The sequence below is a fragment of the Mycteria americana genome, chromosome 14 (genome assembly GCF_035582795.1).
Source record: "Mycteria americana isolate JAX WOST 10 ecotype Jacksonville Zoo and Gardens chromosome 14, USCA_MyAme_1.0, whole genome shotgun sequence".
Classification (NCBI taxonomy): domain Eukaryota; kingdom Metazoa; phylum Chordata; class Aves; order Ciconiiformes; family Ciconiidae; genus Mycteria; species Mycteria americana.
Genome location: NC_134378.1, coordinates 7147053 through 7168676, shown reverse-complemented (window position 1 = coordinate 7168676; position 21624 = coordinate 7147053). Strand labels below are relative to the sequence as shown.

The following is a 21624-nucleotide window of genomic DNA, read 5'->3' as shown; positions in this document are numbered from 1 at the left end:
TAAAGTGAAAATAAACATGGCTTTAATGAGAACTGGTTTTAATGGTTCATAGAATATCTCTTTACCTACCATTTTAAGTCAGTGCCATCAATACCAGATAAGATCAAAAAGTATAAACATGCATTGAAGTAGTAAGCCAGACCTCAGCTGGGATGTTACTGCATATCTTCCTCCCTGTAACACCCTGTAGCAACTGCTCCAAAAGGCACAGAGGAGCTAAAGTGGTTTTTAAAAAACAACACAAAAAACAACACAAAAACTAATTGTGAAATTCCCAAGCACCCAGAATCTGAAACAAGTAGTGCACAGTGTAACAAGGCAGGCTTAACTTGCTGCTGTTTTCTTAAATGTGCAGAATAATTAAAAATAAGAGAGCTGCTACTGTAAACATCTGCCCAGCCATACTAAGCAGCAGAAACTCAGCTGAGGGCCAGCAGGCATCAAGTGGGAGAGGGAACAAGCTCAGCCCTGTGCAAGTAACTGTGCCTCTGCTACAAGAATGGTACTAGAGCAACTGCAGCAGTTCCTGCAGCAACCTTATTTAAGTAATAGCAGCACAAATGCAGCAAAACTGTCACCTGAATAAGGACAAAAACCCCTCTGTTTGTAGCTCTTCAGAAAGAGAGTAGCTACTTCACATGCATCTTAGCCAACATGGAAAGAGTCCCTGAGGCCAATAGTTACAGGCAAGTTGACTTCAATCAGGGAAGTTAACCTATATGCCTCTCAGGGAGCGGCACTAAAACTGTGGATGATCTTAGAGCCAGATAATAGAGTTTGATGCAGATTGTGTGTCTTAACATTCATTGTGCTGGCACAGAACCTGTTACATCTCAGCAGCAGTGGAAGATAGATTTCAGTACTGATCCTGCTTTAAGATTGGTCCCTGCAACAACATCAGAAGGGAAAAAGCTTTCTTCTGCAGTGGAAAACAAAGCTTTCCTTGTTGCTTGGTTACCCTAGGCTCTGTTCAGTTCTTGCAGTAATCTCAGTGCAGCTGTGTTCTTTGGTTCAGTTTTCAACAAGCTCTTGATATCGGCAATACTTGATTTGTAATCCTAGAAGGAGAATATTTTTCAAGTATTAGTACACTGAAAATGCAGTCTAAGGCTCTTGCTGCAGAATTACTACCCGGCAACATACCTAAGCCCATGACTCCCTCTGTATAATTGCTTTAGCACTGGCATCAATGTAGCTGTTCTAAAACATGCTTAAACTAGGGCTGATAAGATAATTTCATCACTCAAGTGGGTGCCAAGTCCAACACCAATGCAATAAGTCTTCCAGTACTGCCTAGAGAATCTCTCACCAGACATGAAAAGATAAAGCTCAACACGTAGCTGCTTCCAGCATCTCCAGAAAGAGGATCTGGTGCTGAGAAACTCATGAGATTCAACCGGCAAATAGTGGTGTGAAAGAAAATCCCCCCCCAGTCCACACAGGTCTCAGCTATCTGATGGCAGATGTTGTCCAGCACAGAAACAAGTTCTAAACAGCATCTCATGCCCTGATCGTGCATTTACAGGCTTCTAGTCCTAGCCTAAAACTGTTCAAAACCTCCTGACTTACCTTCAGTTCTTTAAGGGCTTGAGCACGCCTGTAGAGTGCCTTCACGTTTTTAGGATCTAACCTCAGAGCTTCCGTGCAGTCCTGTACTGCTTCCTTGTATTGCTTCAGAGTCAGGTAACAGAGAGCTCTGTAATACAATCACCTGGTTAGAGACCCTTGGCTAAAAGCTGCAACATACATAGCAGATCTCAGCGAACCCCTGCGCAGCACAAAGCTGGACTCCGAAGCAGTCTTTAGCCTCATATGTTATGTAATCTTACTTCTTGAGCTCAAGTTTGTTTCAGTTAAGAGGGGAGGGGAAAGCAAACAGTTTTTCAGTCTGAAAGAAAAAGAGGATTTTGACAGTAACCTACTCTAAAGCTAAAAACCTGGACTTCGAGGATGCAGGTTCCTAGCTACACCAGTCCAGAATATGCTCTGCTTGCTGCAGTTGCCTTAGGAGCCTTTAAGTATAGCAGTCTGCAATTTGTGGTTCATGGGGCAGCAGACACTACTCAAAATAACAGAGTCCTGGCAGACAAGCATTAAAGGGAGAAATCCCTTACCAGCCCTAAGCTGAGCGTCTCCAAGGGTTTTTGGCAATACCTGATCAAAGAACGTTATACAAACTACAGGGAAGACTGCACTTGGGGCGAACACACGGGGGTGTTTTTGTTTTATTCATTTGTTTGGGAGCAAACATTAGACAGCTCTGTCAGAAGTACCATGGTGGCCTTCATAAAGGGCCAAGAAGTACTTGGGCAAAGAGCCGAGTAGTACCTGTTGGTGTAAGTCGCGCATTCCTGGTTGAGCTTTAAACTCTCACTGTACTTCTCAACTGCTTTTTTATGGTTTCCTTTCTTTACAAGTTCATTTCCTTCCTCCTTCAGAGTTCGAGCTCTCTCTGTGCCAGCAGCAGTCTGGTCTGGAAACAGCGTGAAAGAATACAGAACACACTATAAAACTGACAAGATCAGCACAGCCTCTCAGAAAAGCAAATATCCCCATACCAGACGTGAGACACGGAGACATCAAAGGATCCTGAACCAACCAAAAAGCCTGTGGCAGAACCAGGCCCAGGTTTCTCCAGGCCTCAGCCCCAGCTGCAGACACACCAAACAAGCGTGGCAGCTGCCCTGTTCATCACCCGTCTGAGCTGCAGGGCTCTGTGCCCAGCCCAAGCGCACGCTCTCACCTGGTCCTCCCTGTGGTGCAGTTGCAGGAGGAGTGTTTGCCCGGGGGGCTCCGGCAGAAGGAACGCTCCACCTCGTCTGGGCAGAAACAGGGACCGTGGGGATTGGCGGGAGCTTCTGGCGCCAGTTCACGCCATCCCTCTCCAGCAGGGCTTTAGTCATCCTGGAAGAGACAGCTGGCAGTCACCCCCTCTGTTGGCTGGACGGGCCACGCAGGAGCCAGCAGGGTCACTTTTTAACCTGGCTCACGTATTGAGGACAGCATCTCTCCAGGACATTAATGAAAGGAGCTTCTTCACGTCAGCAGGGCTGGAAATACCTCAGGACGAGGGCTGGAACTGTCAGTGCTCAGCCCAGCAAGAGATGTGCGTGCTACTCCTCAGCTGGGCAAGCGATGAAGTGAAGCGGTCAGCTCCAGGAAGAGAAAAGGACTATGGCAGCCTGTAAGCCCAGTCAGCATGGGGAGGCTTAATGGACAGGGCACTGGCGCCTGTAGTTTATTAGTTGTTTTAAAACAGGCACTGAGCAAAGCAGAAACGGTCCCAGGGAATTTATTCCCAGCCCTCAACCAGGATCTTGAAAGGAATTCAGGGTGCTAGCAGACAAAGGCAGCACGGCCAGGCCTGCGCCTTGCGCGAAGCATCAGGGGCCTCGGTTGCTTCATCCGTGCGCTCGGGACGCAGCTTGCTCCCGGCACGGCTGCACAAACAAAGCCAGACCCGCAGAAGCGGCTAACCGAGCCGCCGCGTTCCCAAGCCTTTTGGTATCACCCGCCGAGAGCACCACATAGCATTACCTGTTGACGCCGTCGTGTGCCGCCTGTATGGAGCAGTCCACCTGCAGCACGGTCTTGTAGTCCACGTAGGCCAGCTGGTACCTCTCCAGCGCCTCGTAGGCCGCGGCCCGCCTGAGGAGGGGCTTGATCCCAAACGGGACCAGCTCGAGGGCGCTGCGACAGAGGGGGGAGAGCCGCCCGCGGCGGCGTGAGCCCGGGGCGGCTTGGGAGGGCGGGTGGCCTCGGGCAGGGCCGCGGAGCCCTGTGACGGCCCGGCCCCGGGCACGGCGCGGCCAGGCCAGGCCGGCGTTGCTCCGGGGCCGTCGCCGTCCCCGCCTCGCCTCCCGCCCTAATCTAACGGCGGGGGAGCAAGCGAACGAGGCCCCCCCGGCCCTGGCCCCGCCACCCCCGGCCCCGCCGCCGCTCACCCGCTGCAGTCGGCGACGCAGAGGCGGCAGGCGCCGTCCTTGAGGTGGCAGGCGGCGCGGTTGGCGAGCAGCACGCTCCGCTCCTCGGCGGCGGCCTCCCCTGCGCCGGGACACAAGCGGGAGAGAGGCTCAGCTCAGGGGCCGCCCGCCGCCCGCCGCCCGCTCCCCGCCCGGCCCGGCCCGGGACGCGCCGTACCTGCGGCCTCCAGCAGCGCCAGCGCGCGGGTGTAGAGCGCGGCGGCCGGCCCGTACTGCCCGCGGCGGAACTCCTCGTTGCCGGCCCGACGCAGGGCGCTGGCGCTGGCGCTGGGCGACGCCGCCATCGCGCCGCTGCCGCCGCGCCGGGCCGGGGCCGGGGCCGGGAGAGGCCCCGCCCCGCCGCCCCGGCAGAGAGGGGCGTGGCCTGGGCAGACCACACCCCTCGGCCGGGGCGGCGGGGCGGGGGCGGGCGCTCCCCGCTGGCTTCCGGCGGCGGGCGGAAGCGGCGGCGCGGCGCGGCGGGCTGTCATGGAGGAGTGAGGGAGTGACCGGCCGGCTGAGCGAGTGACCCACCCACCCACCTACCGACCGCCGCCCCGCAGCGCCATGGAGACGGTGCAGCTGCGGAACCCGCGCCGGTAAGCGGGGGCGCGTATCCCCGCGGGGACCGGAGGCGCCGCGGTCCGGCCGGCCCGCGTGGGGGCCGCGGCCTTCCTGTGGCCGCCGCGTCCCGGGCCTGAGAGGTGTCGGCGCGGGGCCTGGCGCCGGCGGGAGCGGGGCAGCCGGCCGCGCTGAGCTCCTGCCCCTTCGCCCCTCCGGGGCCCTGCCGGCGCCCCGAGCTGTCAGGCAGCGGCTGGAGCGGTGCCGGGGGCCGCGGGGCCGTCGGCCTTAGTCGCTTCGCAGCGGGACGAACCGGGCAGCGCCGGTAGGTCCGTGCCGTGACAGCACCGAGCTCAGGTGCTGGAAAAATGGCTAAAACTGAAATACCAGAGCCTGCGGAGAAGGCGCTGGCTGCGGCGCCTGCGGAAGGTCACACCGGTTAACGTGGCCGTACGGGGGATGTGCTGACCCGTGCCGCTGCAGTGACAGCGCCCCGAGAACTCGCTCTTTCCTCTCGTCTCTCTTTGGGTGAGTTTCGGGCAGGTTTGGCGGCCCTCTGGTGCCGTGCCCAGCCTTGGCGCACAGCGCGGGCGCTGCCTGCTTTCCGCTGCCCCGCGCTGGGCCCAGTCACACCGGCGAGGTGCGAGCCCGGCTCGTCGAGGGGTTTCGGGGCGACCTCCGAACGAAGCCGTGAGCCACCTATCTCTGAACGCCAGGCTGCAGCGGAGCAGGTCTGCGGAGGGAGTACTTTAGAGATCAGCAGCAGTTTGAATGAAGTGTCGGTCTGTCAGAATACTATCAGTGGTCTGCAGCTGGGTCCCAGGGAGCGCTTTCGGCAGCGAACAAAGGAAGCTGCCGGCTCTGGTCTTCAGTGACATAGTCTTTTTTTGTTAAACAACAAAACGGCAATGTGTCTTCTATTTAAAAAAAAAAAAGTCTGTTTTTATTCTGTAATTGCTTATGCTAGTGTTTAACTGGAAGGTGATTCAGATTAGATCTGAATAACAACTTAAGCGAGATTGGTTTTGTGTTGCTGTTCCATCCGTGTTGTATAAACATGCAGTAAAAAGGCAGAGTGTGTCTTTGGCAGCAGCGAGTGCGCTGCACAAACTGGACAGTGCAAAGTAATTGAGCTCCTGGAATATAGCAGAAATTAGATAGTTTGATGCAAGTGCAGTAGTTGTCTGGTTATTGTGTTTGGGTATATGAAAAGCCCCCTTTTTTTTTTTAACAGAATTTAGGCTTCATCTTAACTTCAGCAAGAAGAATCTGCCTCTTGCATCGCTACTTTTTGGGCTCCTTGGAAATGGTGGTTTGTGTGGTCACTGATACATATTTTTTTTCCCCTTTTCTCCTCTTCCCACACCTTCCTCCCTCCCTCCCCATTTCCACAAGGACAAGTAACATTCTGTTGGTTAACGCTTATCTTTGCAGGGAAGCTAGTGACTACTTTCAGTATTTCACCACTTCCTGAGTCTGCTTCTTTATAATGTTTTCTTTGCTTCAGGAAGCCATTGTATGTACTCCATGCGTGAGCTGCTCTTCCTATATGGCTTTTGTGCATAAACATAATAGCCAGGGATCAACGAGTGGTTTCTCACTCTGTTTCTGAGGAAATTGGGGAAAAAAATTATATCTTTAGTATGAAAATTAGCATGCCTGTGGCTGGCGTCATGCTCTTCAACAGCAGCAGTAAGAGCTTTCAGTAGTAATTTGCAGTTGCAGGCGACTGCGCGTGTTTCATTTTAAACGCTACTTGCTGTGAGACCAGTAAGTTCTGAAAACTCCGAAACTAATAAGTTTCTGTGTTTCAAAAACTTGTATGCGCCGGTTTGGGGAGTTTGGAGGGTTTTTTGTTTGGGTGTGTTTTGTGTCATTTTTTGTCGTTGTTTCAGATTTTTTTTTTTTTTTAGTTGGTGTGAAAATGAAGGAACACTAGTTTGTGGGCTATTGGATACTGTTTGTTTGACAGTAAGATAGTTTGTTTTCAGAATGTTTTTTTTTATGCAGTCCTCAGCTATTTCAGCATGTTTCTTGGTGAACAGCTCTCCGGTGTGGTAGAGGGGGACCAAAACAAATGTGGTTGGTCTTGTTGCTTTGTATACGGAATCTCCCTGAAAGTTGTACTGGGGGCGAGGGGGGCTAAGTGAAGGATCACAGTACATAGCATGTTTTTTTTTTTCCCTAGGAAGTATTTCAGCTGACTCTTATTAGCAATGCAGTTAAGAGGGATGGACCAAGCACCATTAAGATCTTGAAAGAGTCAGATATCAGTTTCCTTTCCTTTTGTTTTTTTTTCCCTTGATAGAATTTTCCTAGTATATGTCCAGGCCCACAAAGTTAAGATCTGAACTTCTGATGTTAAAAATGTATAGGTGAGATCAGTATTGCCTCCTTCCTCCCAACAAATGTGTTCCACACATACTCTAAGGCATCAGAGAAGATGATGTTCCTTTTGCATGGCCTCAGTACATATCTTTCTATTCAAGATATTGAACTTTAGATATATCAATAGCTGCAAGAATTTGCAGTGCTGTGTTGGGATTTGACCACCAGCGTATAGATCCTGAGATGTGTTTCCACCAAGAGGAACTGTAGATTTGTGTGCCTGATCAAATTCTGTTCTCTGTAATTCCCAGTCCTCTTTTGCTGTTGGATGCTAATAATATTCAGTCTCCTGGTCAGGTGAAATAAACTTACTTCGTAATCAATTTACTTCATGCTAAACCTTGTGTATGCTTAAGCAGTGCTATTTATTATTCTGTTTCGACAAAGCCCAAACTGCCATAAAATTTAATTAATAATTTCTCTCTTCTTACATATACAGGCAGCTGAAGAAGTTAGATGAAGACAGTTTAACCAAACAACCTGAAGAAGTATTTGATGTATTGGAGAAGCTTGGAGAAGGGTATGTGTTCTGTTCCAATGTGCCCAATGTACGTTTCTCTAAGAACAAATCTATGTAATGGGTGTCTGTTCAGTGGTCTCTGATTTTTCACTTCTGTTATGATCCTATTACTGCAAAGGTATGTACTAACCTAGTGACAGTGTTTGGTTAGTAACAGAATAAAGAATGTTTCCCAAGAGTAAGATATCTTAATCCAAACAGTAGCTTATGGCTCAGCAGTAGGGAGTTAAAACACTGTTGAAAAATGCCAGTCTGGAGTTGATAGGGCTCTGTGGAAACTCAAGAGGTTTTGTAGTTCATCCCTGGTACCTCTTGTGGAAGATCCGTATGGTGGAAATGAACTTCTGTTGCACTGTGCCACTTGGTTAAGCAGAGCAGCACGGGAACGCTCGGTGAGTGACATGTTTGCCTTCTTAAGCAGTGCAGTTGAAAAAACTGATTTGTAAATCTGCCTGGCTGCTCTAAGTAAAGAAGCTGGAAATAAGACAGATAATATCTGACAAGAACAAGCAAACGTCTCTGACCAGAGCTGTGGTTCTTACTGATTCTCAGCTGGTACTGTGTGCTGGAAAAAGAGAGAATTGTATTTGGTGGATTAGTGGAAAAGGCCCTTCCAAAGCTATAAGCAGTGTAGTGATGGTTGGCTCCTTTCTGACCATCTCAGTGTGCTGTGACTTATTTGTATTATTATAGTGTTTAGAAGCTACTGGACTGATTATTTACATTAAAATACAAAATATTTTTAGCAGAAGGATAGTTAATTTTTTACCTGATGGCTGCACTTGCAAAAAGCAAAACCATAACATTTGCATTTTTAAAATGTTACTGTATTCAGTGTTTGTTTAATATTTTGTTTCATAGTTCCTATGGCAGTGTGTTCAAAGCCATTCATAAAGAAACGGGTCAAGTTGTTGCAATTAAACAAGTTCCTGTGGAATCTGACCTGCAAGAGATTATAAAGGAAATATCCATAATGCAGCAATGTGACAGGTAAATGTATACTGCAAACCCCATTATCTGTATGCAAAGAAAAGTATTGTCTATGATCTGGCATTTAATCAAATAAAAGCCATGATGTTGCCTTAAATGTTTTTTAAAAGGCTGGACTTGTACGATCAAGTTACTTCGTACCAACTGAGTCATGTTAACTGACCATTTGGGTAGTGTTAATCCAAGCGAAGGTAAGACAACAAAAATTCAGCTTGCGACAAGAGAGCATTAAGCTAAGTTGAATAACCTTGCACTTGCTGCCAGCAAAGAGCCAAGCGTCTGAGCAGTTACTGCAGTTCTCCTCACGCACCATCACTTGTTGAACAGTGGTAACTTGATTGTGTGCTAGAACAGCAGTTCCCATGTCCAAAGGGGTAATGAATTCTAAACAAGTTTTGGTATGGACATAGAAAACTGTTAGAAGAGGGTTTTTCGTTTGTTTTTAAGGGGCACGCGGATGAGAGCCACTAATGCATGACTGCTCAGGCATGTGCATAATCTACATGCTGTCATCTGCTTGGGCAGCAGAATTGTCCTTCCTGGCCATTTTCTGCCTGCGCAGGTTCTAGTGCGGTACAAGCTGTCTGCTGATCTGAGCATTCCCAGAATAACTTGCTGGCAGCTCTGCGGGCTGATGGTTGGCTCTCTGGATTGTCTTTGCATGTTTCTTATGAGAAAAGATGATGTACTAACTTAGCTAATGAAGAGCTCGTGGGTGCAGAAGACCTCCTCTCAAAGTGTGTCCTAGACTGAAAGTTTAAAATACACTAATTTCTTCTGGTATTATGAATTTAGCCTTAAGAAACACTACTTTGATGGACTTCAGGCATGGAAAACCATTTAAAATAAATTACATTAGCAATATAAAACTATGGTTCCAGTCACTTATTCTATTGCACTTCACTCTCACTATCTTTAAATGACAGTGACTGGTGGCAGACAACAAAATGTAACTTTAAAAGAATTTGTTCGTGAACAATCTTACTGTGTAACTTGGAAAGCATTACTAGGTGTCTCTTTCCTAAAAGAAATTAAATATTAACAATGTAGGGCCTAAAATGAGACCTTACAGTTGTGAACAGCAGAGGGAGTGGATCACTGGAGCATCACGTTTTCTGTGCAAGCATTACGGGACGCTGCGGTGTGACCGACTTGCTAGTTTTACAGTTTTTCATTAGAAAATATTCAGCAGAGAATAGATTAAGTGCACTTTTGTTCTTTAGCTCTGTTCCCACAAAATCAGGAACAGTCTTGCTGTTAGTTTTCTGCTTTACCTTTTCCAGAGGACAGATGGTTATTCTGACCAAACACTTTACCAGGTTGTTTGATTTTTTGGGCAGCCAGATAGCTGACTGTGAGAGACAGTCTTAGGTTGTACTGGATTCCTAAAATACATGCTGGACTAAATTGTAGAAACAAGTAGGTGCATGTGGTAGTGGGGGAACATTCCTCTTACTGAACATGATAGCTGTTTTCCAGCAAACTTTGGACCTTATTTAATGTTTCCATTTGGTTGCAAATGCTCTGCAGCAACTTTACCAGGGACTGCCATGGTCTGGTTCTCATTCCCTTGTCCTGCCTTCTTGCTTGCCACAGCACTGACCTTGTTGTAATCCGGTTCAGGGAGCTAAACCAGATTGAAGGCTGATCGCTCCTTATTTCTATAGGATTTATTTTCAGACAGGTTAGCTCTCTGAACTGACTTATTGGCAGGACAGACGAGCACTGCTGTGGGGAAGAGGCTTGGCAGGACGGCAGTAGCCCTGTGCAAGTTCAGATTGTTTTGGAATACTTTTGATCAAGAGTTTCAGTGGCACTTCAGCTCTGAATTTCTAAAACATACTTAGGGACTCTGCAGTGTATTTTGGTTATTCACTTATGCTGGTTACTGGTATTTGACCCTTTGTTTCTTCTCCTTTTTTCACATTTCATAGTCCTCATGTGGTGAAATATTATGGCAGCTATTTTAAGAACACAGACCTGTGGATAGTCATGGAATACTGCGGCGCTGGATCTGTGTCTGATATTATTCGATTACGAAATAAAACTGTACGTCCTTTCTCCTTTGAAAGTATGAATGGGAAATATGGGTGTCCAGCAGCTCAAGGAAGCCAAGTAGTTCACGCACTGGCATTTGGGCATAATTCTCATGGTATTCAATGCCTGACACATCCATTGGCCATAACTTGAGATGCAGGTCCTTTGTTCCTCTGAAAATGGGAAAGCTGATTACATTCATCGAGTTTTGGTTATCTGGATCATGTAATTGGTGGAGCAGATTTTGGTTTGTTGGCTTTCCTGAAAACCCAGACTGATTCTGAATAACAGACTCTACTTTGCCTTACTTTGGCTATTGCAGGATAAGGGTTACTAGTTGAGAAAGGGTTATGGTATGTGAAATACAGTACGTGTGTATATGTATGCTGGTTGTAATCTAATTCTACTACATAATGCTGCAAGTCGCTAACTAATTTCCCATTAGTATGGCAACCTTTAGTGAAGGCAGTTAAATGGCAATTAGTGAATCTCAGGAAAACACAGACTGAAACTCAATAGTGTTAAGTCTCAGCAACTGTTAGGTTGGCAGTAACTCTTCTTTTCTTTAGCTCACAGAGGAGGAAATTGCTACAATAGTGCAATCAACACTGAAAGGACTAGAGTACCTGCATTTTATGAGGAAAATACACAGGGACATCAAAGCTGGAAATATATTGCTAAATACAGAGGGACATGCTAAACTTGCAGATTTTGGAGTGGCAGGACAACTTACAGTAAGTAAAACCAAGATGGTTGTGTACACTTCAGTTTATCTTTTTAACCTGCATGTGAGTATGACGTGCTTGTGAAGACTTTGAGAAAATGTTCTAAACTGGTTTTTAGCACTTTACGTCAACATAATGAGATGCTAAACCAGCCAGAGATTAGAGTAGAGCTTCCTCTGTGGAAGCTGCTATACCCAAGTAATGGATTGCAATAGCATTTGCTGTTTCCTTCAGGATATTTGTAACTTCTGTATAGCATATTTCAATTCCTCTTCGCAGACCTCCTTATCTCAGTCTTACTGAATCTAATAATGTGCATGTGTGCAAGTGAAAGACAATTAGGGTGATAATTCATTAATTAATGTGTGTGCCTAATACAGTTGCCATTGTCTGGATGTTTATCCTGCTCCTCTTCTCAGGACACCATGGCAAAGCGGAACACAGTTATAGGGACCCCATTTTGGATGGCTCCAGAAGTGATTCAAGAAATTGGGTATAACTGTGTTGCAGACATCTGGTCTCTGGGAATCACTGCAATAGAAATGGCTGAAGGCAAGCCACCATATGCAGATATTCATCCTATGAGGGTAAGGACTGTGGCCTTTTAAAATGTATTGCTGTATAGAAAGGATTTGCTATTATAGCTGGCTGCATAACGTGTTAACATACCATCTTGCTTTTAATTTAGAGTAAATGATTTTCTGTCAGTTCTTTGTACTGCTGATTAAATGAAAAACAGGTCTTTGAGAAGGAGAATCTGCATGGCAAGGAAAATCATGATGCTCTTCTGTTAAGACATAGCTGAAGCTCCCTATGGTGGGTGTGAAGAAACATATTTTCAGCTGTATTACCCAAAGTGATTTTTTCTATGCAAGCACAAATTTTTAACACTTAAAAATGGCAGATTCACACCTTTTGGGGCATATAATGGCTCAGACAGAGGTGTAAGCACCTGGCGAGAGAAGTCTGATTTCTTGCTACTTGATCCCTCTGAGCAAATTTATGTATAATATTGGCACAAACTCTTCAGAAGCAGCAAACTTGAAAAGTCTGTCATTCTTTAGTACCAGTGTATGCTTGTGCATATTTATGTTGTATTGTTGGAAAGCTTTAAACTTTGTTTGGAAATCTGGAATATTCTTCTGTTTTCAGGCAATTTTCATGATTCCTACCAATCCACCTCCAACATTCCGGAAACCAGAGCTCTGGTCAGACAATTTCATGGACTTTGTAAAACAGTGTCTTGTTAAGAGCCCGGAGCAGCGTGCCACTGCAACACAGCTTCTGCAGGTCTGCCTTTTCTTACAAGAACATAAGCTCTAGAGAAGGCTCGCTGGGGTAGGCAGTGCTGCGTGTCTGTTGAGATGTTGGTTTCATTTCTTGCTCTTGCTCACTACAGATTTTACTTTTTAATACCTGATTCTACAAATCTTACACTCGACTCCAACTTTTCAGTTCTTCTCTAAGAACCAGTCCAGCTTCCTATCTTTGTCTTCTCTGGGTTGTTTTTTGTTTGTTTGGCTTTTGTTTGTTTTGGCTTTTACTTTCAAATTCTCACCAGCACTGCCAAGAAACTGCCTCTTAAAACACTAAAAAGGGGAGGCTAAAGGAAAGCGATTGCTCAAAATGGTGTAGGCATGGTGATGATCTGAGTAATTGGTTCTTGACAGCTAAGCTGCTAAGGAGAGAAATAAGTAGAGTTGTGGGAGGGGAATGAGCCCAAGGTCTCACAGCAGTAGTGCCTTTGGAGCACGTTTGGAGGGTGAGAGGTCTCCCTCCTGTGCCAAACAGAAGTATTGGATTTTTATTTTAGTAATGTATTGAGTTAAACCTTAATTTTGATTGGAAGTGGGCCACAGTAACAGTGTTTTACTGTTATATCTTGGTTTGGATGCAGTGCTGATTTGTTTTTACAATACTCCTCAGCATCCATTTGTTAAAAGTGCCAAAGGAGTGTCAATTCTGCGGGACTTGATTAACGAAGCAATGGATATCAAGCTGAAACGTCAAGAGGCACAACAGCGTGAACTAGATCAAGATGATGAAGAAAATTCAGTGAGTATTTAATAGTAACAGTGTATGAAGTCCAAACTCTTGCTCCTTTCATAAGGCGTAGCTGCTTTGGTTTTTGGTTTTGCAGTATTTTGTCTAATTGCCCGTGGATTTGACTTAGTTCTTGAGTTTTCTACTTTATGACTGCTTAACCCAATGCTTGCTCTCTGCTCAATCTTTATATTTGAGTGGGATAGCCAGCACGTATGGCTTACTGTTTAGCTTAGAGTGTAGCTAAAGACCTGTGATTGAATAAGTCTACAAAGTAGCGTATGCAAAAGACTTGATAGGTTTTCCCAGTTGGATTATATTATTTATGCAGTAATGAGAATTTTTCATTGTAGATTCAGTTCTTAGACTGCTATCCTAGTATAAAATAATAATATCATCTGTGATGCACTATGATATAAGTATGTTCTGTTGTTTTACTATTGTTGTGCTTTAGAACCCCCCTTATAGAAACTTTCTGCTACACAAGAACAACCGACAGAAACCTGAGGTGAGGGCATGACAAGTGTTCAGGGGATTGCTGTGAATTTAAGTTTGGGCTCCTTGTTTCAGCGGTTACAGCATGTGATATGGAAAGCATGTTGAAAGCTGTTTTTTGAGCCTCTGCCTGCTTCAACCTGAATAAATGAAATGGGCAACAAAAGGCATTGTATGCCAGAGTCCTTTTCAGAGGTTAGACTTGAATAGCATGGTCCACAGTATCTATGCTGAAGACATTGTTCATGTAGTTTTCCAGTTTAGGACTGCCTATTTGTTCAGTGTGGAAGTAACGTTACTGGTCATGTTGCCATGATGTTGACTCTAAGAGTATCGTCCCGACCTCTCTCCTTTGTTTCTGACTGATCTGGAGTCACATTGCTGAGAGATGGTGTCTTTGTAGCAGAGTTGAGTGGTCTCTGTCAGTGTGTGTGTTTTCCTGAAGCTTCTCTACTCCGTGTCTGCTAGCAGAAAAGTGTTCCCAAGCACTTCCCAAGTGCTGTGGAAATCTCTGCTGTAGTCCTTTGTTAAATGACGTGTAGCTAACAAATTTATTACTTCCTCTCACCCACTCATCTCCACATAAAATTACTTTTCCTCCATTAACATCTCATGTAGTTTTCTCCTCCTCTTGCTATTGGTTTTGAGGTTGGGAAGTAAATTATATAGACACCCTTGACAGAACAGATAAAATGCATGGCACACCAGAACGTGGAGGGGCGTACTTCTTTCCTTCAATGACATTGAGATGGAGTATTACAGCTTGATGTGCGAGACCTGTGTTTTCCCCCTAACACTAATACAGATCAGTAAGCCCATGGTCACACATAAAGAACTGTGAACTTCATCCTTACAACAAAACATGAGCATCTCATCCAAGGTGAGATGCCTAGAAACTCTACAGTAAACCTAGGAAGTGACTTCTGTTCTTGTAGTTGGATAGCTGCTCCATATTTCCAAGCAACTAAATAGATTGTGGAAATTTTGACCTTGTTCTTCATTAAATCCTAGTCGCAATATATACTTAGTGAAGCACACACCACCTAATGAAACTAAACTACTACCACCTAATGAAACTAAACTACTACCACCTAATGAAACTACTACCACCGGCTAACGTAACTACCTGCCAGGAAGTTATCCTACCAGAATTTGTTTCAGGAGCTTGTGTTTTCCTACAGTCAGTCTCTTGAACCTTGACAGCAAAAATTCAAACTTCTATAGTATTAATACCTGTTAACAAATGAAAAGAGAAGAAACAAGTTTCTTCTGAAAAAATTACTAGACTTTGATAACTTATTTCATTCTTTTTTAAAGATTTGCAAATCAGTTCATTTTTCTTCAGTGCTTCTGAAGTTTATAGCAAGTAAAACTACCTAAATGTTAAAGACAGACTCCTAAAAAATAGGGCGATCATTTTTCTTTGGTGTGCCACGTGCACTCCAGACTTAGACCTGTTGCTGTCTAATAACTCCTCAGTGAACTGTACCATTTGACATAGGGGATTTAGGTCAGCTGTTAAAACTGGCAGCATGAATAGAAACACTACTGACTGAATGAGTATTTAATCTACTCTTATGGACAGGTCGCCAGGTCAGAAATGAGATACGTGTTGCATTGAGAAGCTTCTGTTGATTATTTATCTGTTCTCTTATTTATCACGCTTGCAGAAAAGTTTGAAGACTTTTTGTTACCTGCTTGGGGATGACAGGGAGAGAACTAAGTGCATAAAACAAAATGTCGTTTGCTTCCGTGTGTATTTGTAAAAATCTGAATTAGTAAGGCTTGGTAGTGTCCTTGAATACAGCCACTCTTCATAGGACTTCACCACCATCAGTAAAAATGTATTTATGGCATCCTTGTACAGGAAGAAGATGAAACCGATTCAGGTACCATGGTGAGGGCGAGTGGAGATGAAACTGGTACCATAAGAGCTATCAACACGATGAGTGATGGAGCCAACACAATGATAGAACATGATGGCACCTTGGAATCCCAGTTGGGTACAATGGTCATAAACACAGAAGAGGAAGAGGAGGAGGGCACGATGAAAAGTAAGAAAATATCTTTAACTTCTAGAAAATTACTTAGGACCTAATGTGGGCTACAATATGTATTCCCAGCCTGCTTTGATATTTTTGGTAGCTTATTGTGATGTCTTTTAGTTGTAGGGAGCTAAAGCTCTTAGGCCAATACCCACTGGCAGTAGAGAAGAGACCCTTTCTAGGTCCAAGTTTCAAGCCATTCTTTTTAGTCTTGCACTTGGTATAGCTGATGAGTTGTGCACAATTTCCACAAGCTTCTGTGCTGATCGAGTAAGATCTGATTCTAGCTAGTATGGGTTTTTTGTTGATTCTTTTTTGGTCTGTTTTGTCTCTTTTCACAGAATGTAGAGGAGGGAGACTCTAGCATAGGGTTAATAAAAAAAATTTGTGTCACTTTAGAAGGTGGTCTGGCTGTAACCTGGCATCTGAAAACAGCAAGTCTGTTTAAGAAGTGATGCATCAAATTAAGGGATACGTTTATGAAATGACAGATATCTTGCACATTTCAAACACAGCAAGGCATGCAGTGGGAGGAGCTAGCATCTCTCTAGACTTGTGTGTTTCTTTAGTGTTACTTTAATCACTAAGGACAACTGAATAAACTGTGTGTTGCTGTTCCGAGCCATTCAAGTTGAAATCCATTCTGCCCTAAAATAGGAAAGCTTACTAAAACTACAAGCCTTGTCATAAGATGTAAGATTTAAAATGATGGGACTTCGATCCCTGTGAAGACCTCACTAGCTTGACCTGGAAAAGGGTTCAAAACCTTTTTTTATTTTTATTAGAGAGATGGCAGGGAGAGCCTCCTTGGAAAAGTATGACTAGAAGAAAAACAATATTTTCTCAATTACGGATTCTTATAGAAATCCGTTCTCACTGACTGAGTAGTCTCAACAATATTGAGGCAGAGATAGTCATAGATGACTCAGCTGGCCAGCATGGATGTTTGTTCAAGGACTGAGGAAAGTGCTGAGTGGGGGCTCAGCAGTAGTAAAATATGGCCATCATAGGTGAGGCTTGCTCTTTTGGCCCTTGCACTGCTTCCATCATAGGCGAGGCTTGCTCTTTTGCCTCTTTGCACTGCTTCCAAAGACTTCCTTGGCCATCTGATTTTGAACCTTTAGCTATTGTGGGAGAAGAAAAAATTCTCAACAGGAGTTTGGAGAAGTCCTTTTCTCTGGAATTTTGGTGTTGAAAGCTTCTTCCATGTGGGGGCCCTCTAGAGCTTGTGGGAAGATACTGTTTTTGAGAGAGAAATTTCAGCAGAACCCATTTAAAGTGTCTTCCAAACTTTGTCGAACACTGATTCAGCACATTAAAAAACAAAGGTGTCAGCCGATGTAGCAGCTTAGGGCAACAAAGACGATGGAGTAATACCATCGGGTTTTGTGGAACAAGGTAGCTCTAGCAAGGAAACGGATGCTTAGAGTAGCTAAAAGGTCACCCAAAGAGTGGGACATGTTAACAGCCTTGAATAAACCTAGTGAAGTTGCAGTTTCTGTGCAAATAGACAACACTGTTAGTTTCTCATCATCAGTGTGTACTGTTCCATTTCCTGATGACAGAGGTTTTACTGTCTGTGGTGCTCCTGCACTGGCTACCAAAGGTGTGTAAGTAAAGTGCCTCTTCAGTTTATCTTCCTGCATTTACCATGTGCTTATCTTCTCACCATCTTTTTAAGACTGCAGTGCTTGTAACTCAAAAGCATCTAATGCTCTCTATGAAGTAGTGTACAAAGGTTTGAGGAGATGCCTTTGATAATATCTCTTTTGCAAGGACATAGTCTCATTTTGAGTAGAATCAGTTATGAGGATATAGCAATGTCTTTAATATAGTGTAGTATCTAACCTCAAGAGGGAGCTCCAGAACAAGCTCTAAGAGCTCTAGATCTCTGTGACTAGAGAGTCGATTTTTTATTTTAAGCCCCTCTTAGACTTCAGACTTCTTAAAAACACTCTGTTCTTCATCTGCTGCTGTGTAACAGTGTTCAAAGCTGAGTATGCGGCAGAAGTGCTTGAGCAGCTCTGCCTTCTGGAGGAAGCATTTTGGGATCCTGGGTGCAGGTGATAGTTGCCAGTGGCACTGCTTTCATGTCGATGGATTTCACACAGTAGTGTCTCGTGAAACCCAGCTGCCCTCAGCACTCTGCTGCAGGTTGTGCTGCATTTTGATAACTTGTACCTTGATTACAAGAAATCTGATGTTAATGAAAATGATTCTACCAGACTAAAACTTAACTTTTCCTTAATACCTTATTCTCTTCCTTCCCCAGCAGTGTAATGCTGAAATTCTTGCTACAGCACAGAGCAGTTCTGTGTTTGTTTCTTGGACGCACTGCAAGGCAGTGTCTTTGAGCAGCTTGCCCTTCATGTGAATTGCCTATAGCTCCATTTTTCAGCTTGCCATTTCCATATTCATGTTCTCTTAACATTCAGTTAAATTGATTTAACTGTAAAGCTCATCAGCCTGCTGCAGAACTCTCTGGAGCAAGTTCTTTTTGTAATCTTAAATATAAATGTAATAATGCTGTTTGGAAACCACTGAGTTTGAAGAAGCTTCATTGATTCATATTGTTGAAGAAGTCTATATTTCACTTGGCAGCTTGTGTTATGACTCACAATAAAACCTGTTTTAAGTCAATAAAAAAGATCTGATTTTTCTTGCACGGCATTAGTAAGAGAATTTAGCTTTCCTAGGTGTCTGGGGCTTTTTAACTGCAGGCTTCTGAGCTTGTGTTCTAGCCCTTCCTCCTAAATTAAAAAAAATAAATCTGTGGCTTCACCAGTTTTTGGTTTGTTTGTTTGGTTGGGTTTTTTTAATGTAAAAAGTGTTTAGGGGACATTGAAATATGATGCTTTAGACAGGATTGTCTTAGAAATCTCTAACAAACAACTTCCGATAGCCTTGCAAATGATTCTTGCATAAATCACTTTAGGACTTTTCAGGCTCAGAGGGAAAGCATTCTTAAATTCTACTATTTTACATTGTAGGGGAAGTTTTGTTTTGTAGTTGATTGAGCTGTAATTCTTTTTGCTTAAATTCTTTCATTCTTTCATTAAATTCTTTCAGTTCTTTTCATTTTCATTCTTTCATTTAAATTCCTTTTTCTGGGCACTCAATATAAATATTCAGGCAGCATTAAAAATGTCACTATGACATTCTGTTATGCATTGTGAAAGCATTCAAGTGATTGCCTGAAACCGCAGATACTAAATTGCGCTGCGACACATTTTACTTATAAATTGATTGCTAACAGATCACTTATGTATGCAGTTAAACCGTTCCAGGAAAACTTTGGAAGTAGCTGAAGAACTATAGATGAACAATCATTTGTAATAAGAGACGTTTTCCACTGTGCTTGAGAGCTGGAATAACTTTTGAACTGTGAATATGTCTGAAATAATCTTTTTGTGATTTTTCTATGAGAGAATATATAGTGCTAGTAAACAGCGCAGCTTTTTTTTACTCTTTCTTTTTTTGCTTTTTCTGCTTTATTTGTTGTAGGTTTTTAGACAGTGGAAACTTGGCATGAGTTTCTCTTTGATGTAAAGAGTGGAACATAATTTTATGATAAAGCAGATAAACATATTGCCTTCCTTGGACTCTGCAATACGATCAGATCCAAGTGAAATAGAATCTAGTTTGTCTAGTACTATAATCTGTCCTACTTTGTATGTTAAAGTTTGCTTGTTTAAACACCAAATAAAACGACACTGGAGAATGTAGAACTGCCAACAGTGGTGTGAGTTGGGCTGTCTGGTTTTTGGGTCGAGGTGAATGAGGGATTTGGAGAGGGTGGGAGAATTGCGGGTGTGGGGTTTCTGTTAACGTGGCACGCATTCAGTAGAGCATCTGGTGCAGGGATAGACCAGAAGCTCTAATAACGCTGTTGCCTCTACCTTGATAATGTAATGTGTAGGTAAAAATTCTTAATAGTTTGAGAATGTTTAAAATAAAAAATTCTAGGCTTAATTCTTACAATAAAGTTAGGGGTGGTTTGGGTTTTGTTATGCTTTTACCATGCCCATGCTGCTAGGCATGGTTGTGTCCTTTTAAAAAGGTATTTCCCCTTTTGAGGGGAGATTCGCTTTCATTAGCAAATTAAATGAGCTGGGATGCAAACTGGGCAATTTCCTATTAGAAAAAATGATTCAAAATAAGCTTGTTAGTCTTGGTGGCTTTGTGAAGCATCCAGTGGGTGACACTTAAACCTAAACCAGAGAAGTGTTACTGCCAAGATTCGGGAAACTTTTTGTCTCCACTAATTAACCTGTAATTTTTCATGTGAAGCAATGACTGTAAAAGCTGTAATGTGAACAGCAGAATGAATATGGATGGCAGAAAGTTTATGTGATTGCATTAATATTATAATTGAATAAGGTATTACTGGTATGTAGCTGAGGTAGCTATAGGTGGTGTAATATCAGTAGTTGTCCAAAAATGTGTGGATGCATGTTATCTGAATAGCTGATGCAGGTACTGTAGAGAATAGCTCCACATTTTGTCAGGATTTGCGTCATGTGTATGTCAAAGATATTGGCTGTGTTTTGCCTCTGGTTTTCTCCGTAGACAATAGCTCTTCAGAGCAGCTTCCCGCTACTTAGGGTTATTAATGTCCAGTGGTACAGTTCCGTGTTTAAAATAAACTGGTCCATCTAGGCATAATTGGACCATAAAACACTCTTAGCGTTATGCATTAAAATAACACACAGTTTATAGAAACACCTACATTGATTAAATTCTTCTCGAACTGTAAGAAGCATTGGACTGCCACTCTTGAGGTGTGGAGAATATAAATCTTCACAGATAAGTCTTCTAGCTGTGTTACTTTTTTACTTTTATCTTAATAGCAGCCTTGCTGGCAAACGTGACATAAACAGTGGCCAGCACATTTTGTTTAAGAGTTTATATCAAGTTGTGCAGACATGCAGACACGATTTTTGAGCGACGGGAGGAGTTGTATATGCTGTCATCTTGTTGTTGGGTTTTTGCTGTGAGTTTTGTGTTTTCTGTTTGAATAGTGGTAGGCTACTGGAGTTCTGTGCAGCGTGTTAGCAATTGAAACAGTGGTTCTGTGCGTGAAGAAAAGTTAAGTCCAGGATCTAAGTTGGATGCTTGTCCACCTTTGGTTGTCCTGAATATTTGACAAAGCTTTAATGTTAAGACAAAGTTAATCATCTGTTTAATATTTATATTTTCAGAGACACTGAAATTGGAGAAAGAGATGTATGTGTTTAACACAGCTATTTTTGCTGTTCCTAACACTTGATTATTAAGCACCCTTGCATTTGTGATGGTGGGGGATAGAAAGTAGGGGGATTTTTTTTTTTCTGGACAGAAGCATTGCCTTGAGAAAGAGTATGGGTAACAGAGTCCTGAATAGCATACAGGAGGCAATATATTTCAGGAGACTCAACCAAGAGACAGAGTAGTAGTAAATCACTTAGTAAGGATATCTGTCCCATACGCATGCATATATTTGCACGTACAGGCAAACTGTAACCTACCTGTCTCTTCTAAGAATAAACTCACTTCCTACTGGATCAAAACAAACCCTGGAGAAAGCTTTCCTCCTGAGCAGGCATGAGGAAAACTCTGTAAACTCTTAAATTCCTTAATTGCAGAAGCTTAAAACCAAATTCATTTTTACCAGCAGATTTTCAAGCTTCAGGAAAAAAATGTTCATTGCCATGTTGTTTTCTGTTCTCTCTAGATAAGCAAATGAGTTTCCGGGTTATGAATAGGAAGGGTGTTAGCAAACGCTTACTTGATTATATGCCCTTTGGGGAGCCTGAGCTGTTACCCACAGCGTGCTGGACCTGAAGACTGCATCCCTGTCAATGAGGTTGTTTCTCGTT

At 43.7% G+C, this 21624-nt stretch overlaps 2 protein-coding genes across 2 annotated transcripts in view; one reads left to right on the top strand and one right to left on the bottom strand.

The window, feature by feature from the left end:
* TOMM34 (translocase of outer mitochondrial membrane 34) lies at positions 1–4295 on the bottom strand. The gene is made up of 7 exons (XM_075517278.1): positions 4141–4295; positions 3945–4044; positions 3538–3690; positions 2744–2904; positions 2329–2473; positions 1570–1696; positions 1–1058 (listed from the first exon to the last, which is right to left on the bottom strand). The coding sequence occupies exons 1-7, from the start codon at positions 4265–4267 to the stop codon at positions 960–962; spliced, it is 912 nt and encodes a 303-aa protein (XP_075373393.1). The 5' UTR covers positions 4268–4295; the 3' UTR covers positions 1–959.
* Positions 4296–4394: 99 nt separating this feature from the next.
* Positions 4395–21624, top strand: part of STK4 (serine/threonine kinase 4) — a 48484-nt gene continuing 31254 nt past the window's right edge. Inside the window, exons 1-9 of the mRNA XM_075516935.1 lie at positions 4395–4561; positions 7351–7431; positions 8293–8421; positions 10356–10470; positions 11028–11192; positions 11603–11770; positions 12336–12473; positions 13110–13238; positions 15589–15775. Coding sequence (XP_075373050.1) covers positions 4530–4561; positions 7351–7431; positions 8293–8421; positions 10356–10470; positions 11028–11192; positions 11603–11770; positions 12336–12473; positions 13110–13238; positions 15589–15775 — 1144 coding nt within the window. The 5' untranslated portion in view covers positions 4395–4529. The remainder of the gene's footprint in view (positions 4562–7350; positions 7432–8292; positions 8422–10355; positions 10471–11027; positions 11193–11602; positions 11771–12335; positions 12474–13109; positions 13239–15588; positions 15776–21624) is intronic.

Bases quoted from the DNA above. Each gene is read 5' to 3' on its own strand.
- TOMM34 (XM_075517278.1), bottom strand. From the start codon at position 4,267: ATGGCGGCGTCGCCCAGCGCCAGCGCCAGCGCCCTGCGTCGGGCCGGC. The intron at 2,474-2,743 runs GTGAGAGCGTGC...CGCTGTTTCCAG, and splicing joins TGCACCACAGGGAGGACCAG to ACCAGACTGCTGCTGGCACA. The intron at 1,059-1,569 runs GTAAGTCAGGAG...TTCTCCTTCTAG, and splicing joins AAGCCCTTAAAGAACTGAAG to GATTACAAATCAAGTATTGC.